Source organism: Sceloporus undulatus, unplaced genomic scaffold (assembly GCF_019175285.1).
Source record: "Sceloporus undulatus isolate JIND9_A2432 ecotype Alabama unplaced genomic scaffold, SceUnd_v1.1 scaffold_23, whole genome shotgun sequence".
NCBI classification, from domain to species: Eukaryota; Metazoa; Chordata; class Lepidosauria; order Squamata; family Phrynosomatidae; genus Sceloporus; species Sceloporus undulatus.
The window spans coordinates 480,807-490,569 of record NW_024802945.1 but is presented as its reverse complement, the minus strand read 5'-3'; the positions used below and the strand labels follow the sequence as shown (position 1 = coordinate 490,569).

At 44.4% G+C, this 9,763-nt stretch overlaps 1 protein-coding gene across 1 annotated transcript; it reads right to left on the bottom strand.

Annotated features, from left to right (window-relative positions):
• Window positions 1–201: 201 nt before the first annotated feature.
• On the bottom strand, window positions 202–5,782 carry LOC121917535 (selenoprotein W-like). Its single transcript, XM_042443580.1, has 6 exons — window positions 5,623–5,782; window positions 4,563–4,587; window positions 4,236–4,289; window positions 2,493–2,567; window positions 1,828–1,944; window positions 202–775 (listed from the first exon to the last, which is right to left on the bottom strand). Exons 1-5 carry the CDS (start codon window positions 5,649–5,651, stop codon window positions 1,870–1,872), a joined length of 258 nt encoding a protein of 85 aa, XP_042299514.1. The 5' UTR covers window positions 5,652–5,782; the 3' UTR covers window positions 202–775; window positions 1,828–1,869.
• Window positions 5,783–9,763: the final 3,981 nt, after the last annotated feature.

Below are 9,763 nucleotides of genomic sequence, written 5' to 3'. Positions count from 1 at the left end.
CAAAAGCCACGCTCCAGTCCTAAGGACTGGAGTGCAGCTTTGGTGTGGCTTTTGGACTCTTAGGACGCATGCATCATTGAAATACCATACCTCCAAAGTGACTTGAAGCAGCTTTATTTTGGCCTGTCTGTAACAGGCCATAAAATACTATATAAAGCTGGAACACAACCCCAAGAGCAAGAAATCACACAGGCGACAACATCTTGAAAGAGGCATTTTATTACCTGCTCACTGCATTCAATAGAAACAACCATCAGAAAAGGCATCCATGGGCATAAAGAAAGCAAAAAAGAATAATGGCATTGACAAATTGTATTTTTTAGAATTCTAAACCTGATCAAGGCAAATTTTGGGGGATTGGATTCAATGGCAATTTTGGAAGCACTTCTGATTTTTTCTTTAAAAAACGGAAGGCATTTGAGAATATTCAGTACCCAAAGAGCCAAAAGCAACAGATTAGGAAGGAGGCTCTCCATTCTCATCCTCAATCCAAAGCCAGAGCTACTGCTCTCAAATATTAAAACCAGAACCACAAAGAAAGCGAAGACCCCATACAGCAAACAAAGAACACACAGCGTCAAAGTGGTAGTTGTAGCGCCAGGCCCAATTCTGCCTTCAGGTGTGACATCCAGAGCTCAAGTTCTTCATCAGGCTTTGCTCAAGATGGCATCCTACGCAAAGGGGTTTCAGGGAACTGCCAGGCGTCTGATGACATTTCAGCAGCTCCCATCATCAAGCGCTTGGCCAAAATGAACAAAACAGATGTGTCCTTAAGCTAAGAAAGAAGGGCAAAATGTTGTTACAAAGATTTGCTATTAGCAAGGTAAACCAACATTTGCTTTTATCAACCTATGACCACCACCTCTTACCAAGTACAGTGGTACCCCGGGTTACGAAATTAATTCGTTCCGCCGCCGCTTTCGTAACCCGAAATACTTCGCAAGCCGAAAAACCCATAGGCGCTAATGGGGAAAAGCCGCGATTTCGTGTGAAATAGCGCCGAAAAGCACATAACCCAAAAAAACCTTCGTAACCCGGAACAGTTTTTTTAAATTGATTTTTTTCGTAACCCGGAAATTTCGTAAGGCGGCGCATTCGTATCCCGGGGTACCACTGTATAGAAAAGCTTCAGAAGAGAGGCTTGAAAGTTAGATTTTACTTTAGGTACTTTCACAAGGCAGTATTGCCAGAAAACCAAATAAGAATTCCACCTCCCCAATGGAATTTGCCTTCACTCCCCAAATGTCTAGCAGTACAGTGAGTGAGATGGTTAAGGAAAGCCATTCAGCTCATGGCTGCCCTTGCAGAAGCCAGAGAACATTCTTCTTACAACTTATGCTGGTGTAACCAGTGTAAATGAGCTGGAGCTTCTGGCCTTCATGTGCCAGGACCTCTCTAAATTACATCTGAGGCATGCAATTCTACACCAACTAAAAATGAAGCACCTTCTGTAGAACAAGAGGTTGCTTATGAGTTGGGTGGCCATTTTTGCACCTGACAAATCCACCACTTTTTGTGACAAGCAAGATGGAAGCTTTTTATGTCCCTGGGAGCCCATTCAGATTTCAGGTTTGGTTTTGATGTACATTTGGCATCATCCCCATGTTCAAGTTCTCAGAGCCAGTGTATGAAGCAGAGCCACCACTAGAGGGATCTGAACAACATGTACAAGTCTCCTGCCACAGGTTTTGAAGGAGTAGCATGCCAATCACCAGCTTGCTTTGATTTAGAAGAACAACCTGGATCTCCATAAGGAATAAGGACCAGCCTGGATTCAGAATTCTTGCACAGGTATTTTGGTCAGAAGAAATTTAGAGTTGCCTTTACCTTTACTCCCAGTGAACAGTTGCTGCATCCTCAAAGCCATTTTTATGCTAAAGCTGCTTTGATGGCCATAGTTATCTTGCGGAATTTGGTGTCATCATCCACAAAGCCATCTCCATTCTGGCAGAAAGACAGAAAGTTAGAGAGTGTATCAGCTCCATTAACATTTCAAGGAAACAGCATGGCCCAAGTTCTTACTACCTGAGGTGTGTGTAAATGGCCACCCTCCTGAGCACACCACCACCAGACCCTTATCTCCGATGGAAGAGGAAAATACAGTTGGCCTTCCATTTTCAGAGGGGATCCATTCCGGACCCCTGCAAAAACAGAGGTCCGTGCATATTCAAGCCTCATAGGCTTGAATGAGGCATGCCCACATGTGTGCCCACAATTGGAAATAAAGAACTACAAAGGGCAGCAATGATCAACCCACAGGCCCCTGGACACTCTTGGACTCCAGTTCCCAGAATCCCTCACTTTGGGTCATGCTGACCAAATCTTTGGAGAGCTCAAATCCTACATCATCTGGTGATCTGAGTCTGGGTAACACTCTTGACTGAATGACTGGCCTTTTGGGGCAGTACAGTTGTTCAACTGTAATCTCAGGAACTGTGCCTCTCAAGCTCTTGGTGAGACTGAAGCATTTCTTAGACAGGAGAAGCACTTACCTTTTTGGAGTGCACCAGCTTCCCTGCCACTGTCACTTCAAACCATCCTGTGACCTGAGGAGTCCCTTCCCCAGTCTAGGTGGGAAAACAGGAGAAGGCAACTTAAGCAGTCATCCCACCTTCTGGGTTTCTCATTCAAGGAGAGCCTCTTAACTTCCCATCTCTTAAATCCTGGTACCAGCTGTAAGAGATGGGCATGCTGGATTCTATCTTCACTCCTTCAACTATACATCCCAAGTGTCCCTGCCTGTACGGGCATCACTTGCAGGCCAATCAGATACTTTATTAGTGCAGTCATTAATAAAAGTCATTTCAGCAAAATAATATTTTGCATTTTTACTCTGTTGAAGGTGGTACACAGATATCTCCCTCATGAAGTCAGAGAACAAAAGAGTTTGACCAGTTATTTTAGACCTTCTGTTAGGAAGATTTGAAAACCAAATCCTTGAGATACTACTGTAATTTAGCTAAAATTACTAATGGGTGAAACCACAAAGGAGACAGACTTTTCCTTGATGTTTATCACACTATGCTCTTAAAGAGGTACTATTCCAGTGTGACTCCTCTAGCTGCCTCCTGTTGCATGCTGGGATTGGCAGTTTTAAGGAGGGGTATTTAGAATTCTCAGGCAGAGAAGTTCAGCTCCTTAAAACTGCCAATCCCAGCATGCAACAGGAGGCTGCCAGAGGAGTCACACTGGAATAGTAGCTCTTTAAGAGCATAGTGTGATAAACATCCTTGTTAAAATTTCTTCTACGGAAGCAAGGTTCTCATTGTTTTTGAGAGATGGCCCATACATTAGTGGGAGAGCCCCTGCTTCTCAGGGCAACGGTCCTAGGTTCAATTCCCAGACCCTCCAGTTAGAAGGATCTAGTAACTACAGGTGATGAGCAGAGGTCTCTTTCAAAAACTGTAGATGGACACTGCTAGTCAGAACATTTATTTTCTCTCAATTCAAAGATATAGCCGTGTTAGTCTGTAGAATCAGTATGTAGAGAGATCTTGTAGCACCTTTGAGACTAACTGAAAGAAAGAAGTTGGCAGCATGAGCTTTCCTAGACTTAAGTCTACTTCTTCAGATGCATCTAAGGAGGTAGGCTGAAGTCTAGGAAAGCTCATGTTCCCAACTTCTTTCAGTTTGTCTCAAAGGTACAACAAGATCTGTCTACAAACTACTTATTTTCTCTGTTTAAGACATCATTCTATGCTGCCCTCAGTCCAAAAGGCGACATTACAGGGCTAGCTGGAAAATGGGTGTAAGTGGTACAGAGCCTCACTTTCTGCTTCAGGAATATTCAAGTTGCCTGCCCACACTGCGCAGTCATAGTGCTATGATTCCACTTTAACTGCTCTGGCCACATCCTGTGGCTTTCTGGGACTTGTAGTTTGGTGATACTGATATACTAACACTCTCTTTCTCTCAGTGCCAAAACACACTGCAGAAGTTATCCATTTTGAGACCGCTTTAACTGCTTTGGCTCAATGCTAGGGAACCCTGGGAACTGTAGTTTGAGGAGATATTTCACCTTCTCCGTCAGAGAGCTCTGGTGCCACAACAAACTACAATTCCCAGGATTTGTTAGCACTGAGCCAGGGCAGTTAAAGTGGTCTCAAACTGGATTATTTCTGCAGTGAGGATTGGACCATTGAAGCTAGTCTGGGTCAGCAACAGTGCCAGAGTCCCTTGTTGAGGAACCACAGAGAAGCCAGACAACTCAACCAACGTCAAGAGCATATACTTACAATTTCCAGCTTGCCCGGAAACTCTTTTTCAAGTTGTTTCCTGAGCTTCTGATACTAGCAAAGAAAGAAAAGGGAGATGTTAGTTTTAGAGTTCAGAAACATCCAAGCCTGTCTGGGGTACTTGGGAAAAAGTAAGGCAAGCCTGAACCCCTGTTAATCCTCCCATTTAGAGCCCCTAATCCAGATCTGAGAAGGGTCTGTGGCATTGCCCAAAGGGGCAGAGCTGATGCAAGTGAGCCAACTAAGCCTCTGCATCCATCAAGTTCTTTGGCTCCTTCCAAGAAGGCTGCAGCTTTAATTAACAAGGAGGAAGAAGAAGGAGCTTACCTTGGGACTGTATCCTCAGGCCCCACTGCAAAAACAACACAACACAACACACAAAATTAAAAGCAGGTATGTAAGAAATTATCTACAGCCGCCAAGGAATTTATCTCAACTGGGACAAACATCCAGAGACTCTTTGTATTTGAACATCTTCTTCCCAGGCAATGGCTTTGGCTTCAAGTAGGAATGCTTCCCAATTAGTTCCAACTACAGGAGGAGGAATAATAATAATAATAATAAATTATCGTCATCATCATCATCATTATTATTATTATTATTATTATTCCTCCTCTAGTCGGAACAAATGCCCAAGATTCAGGCCTTAGAAATCCAGGAGTAAGTGAAGATGCACAATGGTTTAAGCTTAGCCTACAAGCCCTTTGTTTAGGTCCAAAACACACTGCAGAAATAATCCAGTTTGAGACTGCATTAACTGCCTGGGGAACCCTGGGAACTGTAGTTTATTGTGGCCCCAGAGCTCTCTCAGGACTGAGAAGGCTCAATGTCCCACAAAACTACAGTTCCCAGAATTCCCTAGCATTGAGCCAAGGGCAGTTAAAGTGGTCTCAAACTGGATTATTTCTGCAGTGTGTTTTGGACCTAAGTGAAGACGCGTCTCAAACAAGCTGCAGGAATGCAGTTTAAGAAGGCTTTAACTGCCTTGGCTCAGTACTAAGGAACCCTGGGAACTGTAGTTTTCTTATGGCCCCAGAGCTCGCTCTCTCTCTTTCTGACAGATGTCTCACAAAACTACAGTTCCCAGAATTCCTTAGCATCGAGCCAAGGGCAGTTCAAGCTGAACTGAACACTATTTGTGCCTTTATTATTACTATTACTATTTTATATTTTAATAGCCCACCTTTCTCCTAATATGGGGACTATATTTTGGCACTTTATGCACTAATTTCTTTTGCACTATATGCATTATAGTGCAAAATATATCAAGGGCTGGGGGAAAAGGAGTACAAGCAATCCATAATAACATCATAGCATAACATTACTAGTAGAATTATTACTATTATTATTATTATTATTACATAATGTTCCTGCCAGGTTTCCTTACCAATAGACCACCTTGATTTTGACAGCCATGATGATGGCAGCGAACGTTCAGGCCTCCAACGTTCTCTTATGGAACGCTGAGCTCGAGATCAAAGGCACCGACCGAACGCTGAGAATGCCAACGTTCCGATTTGGAACGTTGCTGCGACTGAAGGCCCTTTTAAGGCGAGGCGCGGGCGAGTCCACTATTTGCAAAGAAAAAAGGGGGGACAGAAGGAGGAAAAACCAACCAACCCAAGAGCCTGTTCTTTTTCTCTGCATCGATTTTTCCCTTCCTCTTTTAAATATAAAAGAAGCATGAAATTAAGGTGCAAAGGAAAAAAGGCACAGCAAAGGGCTGGAAAGGTGGCCTTCTCCCCCTCTGCCCAAATGGTTTGGCCCAGTTGGCGATGAATCACATGGCAGCCATGTTGTCCCTAGAATCATAAAATGCTAGAGTTGGAAGTGAGCACAAAGGCCGTGACGCACTCCAACTCGCATTCTGTCATGCAGGAACTCCCAATCAAAGCAGAAGGCCACCCAGCCTCTGTTTAAAGGCCTCCAAAGAAGGAGGCACAAGGCATACTGAGTAAGTCCAAAGCATATTGAAGATACATAGGATCATAGAGTTGGAAGAGACCACAAGGGACATCCAGTCCAACCCCTTGCCATGCAGGAACTCTCCATCAAAGCACCCCCAACAGATGGCCATCCAACCTCTGTTTAGAAACCTCTAAGGAAGGAGACTCTACTACACTCCAAGGGAGTTTGTTCCACTGTCGAACAGCCCTTACTGTTAGGAAGTTCCTCCTAATGTTGAGGAGGAATCTCTTTTCCTGGAGCTTGCATCTATTGCTCCATTGTCCTAGTCTCTGGAGCAGCAGAAAACAAGCTTGCTCCCTCCTCAGTATGACATCCCTTCAAGTATTTAAACAAGGTTCTCATATCCCCTCTTAACCTTCTCTTCTCCAGGCTAAACATCCCCAGCTCCCTAAGGCATTCCTCATAGGGCTTCATGGTTTCCAGGCCCTTCACCATTTTAGTTGCCTTCTGGACACATGGCTCCAGTTTCTCAATGTCCTTTTTGAATTGTGGTGCCCAGAACTGGACACAGTATTCCAGGTGGGACCTGACCAGAGCAGGTACAAAGAAGGACGTGTACTTAGTGGTGCCTCTTTCTTTGGAGAAGGAGAGGAAATGAATAAGTAAACAACTGAGCCCACATAATGGAGCAGTTAGGGAGAGAACTCATGGGGTTTAGTTCCTCTGCGCCATGCTTTCTGGACGCACAAAGCCCTTTGGGAGGGAGGAGCTGGGGAAGGCATTGCCCAAGCATGTTAAAATCTGTGGTCAGTAAGTGCAGTGTGTGCAGGGCTCAGTGTGCAACATCCAGTATCTGCACTGAACATTATACACAGTGATCATGATGCGCATTGTGCAGTGACCAGTGCATGCGCAGAACAGTATGTGCAGTGATCATGATGTGCAATGTATTCAGTGTGCAGGGGCCAGCAGTTTGTGCATTGTGCAGTGACCAGTATATGTGCAGAACAGTATGTGCTGCAATGGGTATGTGCAATGTACACGGGGTGCAGGGCGGGCAGTTTGTGCAGTGACCAGTGCATGCGCAGAACAACATGTGCAACGATGAGTATGTGCAGTGATCATGATGTGCAATGGACACAATGTGCAGGGCTGGCAGTTTGTGCAGTGACCAATATGTGCAGTGATAACAATAGCAATACCAAGTACATTTCTATACTGCTTTACACTCCCTAAGCGCTTTACAATGTGTAAGCCAATGGCCCACTCTGGTGCCACAACAAACGCCAATTCCCAGAATTCCACAGCATTGAGCCAGGGCAGTTCAAGCGGTGTCAAACTGGGCCAAATTTATTGCTCCAGTGTGGATTCAGCCCTAAACTGTGTGCAGATGTGCTTAACACACCAATTACACAGCTCTGGCATGGGCTGGGCTGCTATTCCAGGCTGTTATCCAAAGCAGACTTTCAGAAAATCACACATTTTGGGATTTCATGGACGTGGCTCAATTGGCTGCACCTCGGAGCAGCTGATTTTGAGCCTGTATCCAAAGACACACGAAACCGACTCTCTAACACAAGGCCCACTTGTATGTTCGGGATGACAATCCTGTGATTGAGAAACATAGCTGGGACCCTCTGTGTGATCTTTCTGTAGAGAGGCAACATCATAAGATTGGAAACACTGGGTGCCTGTTCCAAAATGCGCATACACACACACACATCTGACCCCTTTTCTTAACTGTTAAAATGATCTGTTAAGTAAGCTAACACACGCCATGCCCTCCCACTGTCTGGTTTTTGGAGGAACAATCCTGATTAATCCCACTTCTCCAGCCATTTTTGAAATGCCCATTTTTTTGTCTCCTCTTTCCTCTTTCTTTTCACCTTACTTCACTTGCTACAAACTGAATTCAAATAGCAAAAGGGGTTTGAGCTCCATTAATTTAGCAAGGAGAGGATAGTGGAGGAGAGGACGAAATCATGCCCTTTCCCAGTAGACTCAGGCAAAAGCACCATCTTCTCGCTTGGATGTCCTCCCTCATTTTGGTCATCTTGACCGACCACACTTTTGATGCTGCTTGGCCACCTTTGTCCAGGTTTTCATCTCTGAAATATTGACAGGTGCCGTATATACTTGATGATAAGTCAACCTCGCGTATCAGTCAAGAGCCAAAGTTATGGATTTTTATATAACCCATGTATAAGTCGAGGGTAAAACGTAGGGACATGTAACAAAGGATGCAAAAGATGAAGGGAAGGAAAACAGTGCCAAAGCACACTGCTATTTCCCCAAAAGGCCAGAAGTGGCATCGCAGCAGAAAAAATAGAGAAAGGTGGTGCTTCTTTTAGTTTCTTCCAAGATGGACCTTGCCTTTTGCCACACTATTCAAAGAAGGGGACTGTTCCTTTTTTGATAAGAGTTAAGGTACAGCACTTACAGTACTTACGTTGACCCATGGACAAGACGACCCAGGTTTTTAGGGGTCAATTTTTGGACTAAAATTTCTAGACTCAAACATGAGTGTATACAGTATGTCATGGATGCCACAGAATCATAGATTTGGAAGAGATCCCAAGGGCCATGCAGTCCAACCTCATTCTGCCATGCAGGAAGACAGAATCAAAGCACCCAAAACAGATGGCCATCCAGCCTCTGTTTAAAAACCTCCAAAGAAGGAGACTCCACTACTCCTTGAGGGAGTGTTTGCCACTGTTGAACATCTCTTACTCTCAGGAGGTTCTTCCTAATGTTGAAATAGAATCTCTTTTCCTGTAGTTTGCATCCATTGCTCTGTGTCTTATTCTCTGGAGCAGCAGAAAAGAAGCTTGCTCCATCCTCAATATGGCGCTGCTTCAAATATTTAAACAGGGCTATCATATCACCTCTTAAGTGTCTCTTCTCCAGACTGAACATACCCTAAGTCTCTCCTCATAAGGCATAATTTCCAGGCTGGTGGTCACCTTCCTTGGGACATGCTCCCTCTCGTTGCGCCAGCTGCAAGGCAGCAGAACACATAAATTAGTTTCTATCCCCTCCTAGTGGGCCTTTAAAAAACAACAACCGTCCTATTGCCTATTTCCAACAATCAGGTAACACAAAACATCCAATACAGGTAAAGTCTCCCTGATCTGAAATGCTCAGGGCCAGAACTGTTTTGGATTTTGACATATTTTCCACATGTTGGAATATTTGCCTATACATAATGTGATATCTTGGAGATGGCATCCAGGACTAAAGATGAAATGCATTTATGTTTCGTATATACAGTACTTTTTACACATGGTCTGAAGCTGGAAGGGATGGTTTGCACCATGCCGAGTAACCGGAAAGTACAGGGTCTTGTTTGCAGGTGATGTAACTGAGGTCCAGAACACGCTGCAGAAATAATCCGGGTTGAGGCCGCTTTAACTGCTTTATAAGTACAGTATAGTTTATAAGAATTGTAGTTCATTGTGGCACCAGAGCTCTCTGAAAGAGAAGGCTAAATGCCTCACAAAACGACAGTTCCCTGGATTCCCTAGCATTGAGCCAGGGCAGTTAAAGCGGTCTCAAACGGGATGAGTTCTGCAGTCTCTTTTGGACCTAAGAGGGGCATCCATACTGGTCAGAACCGTATT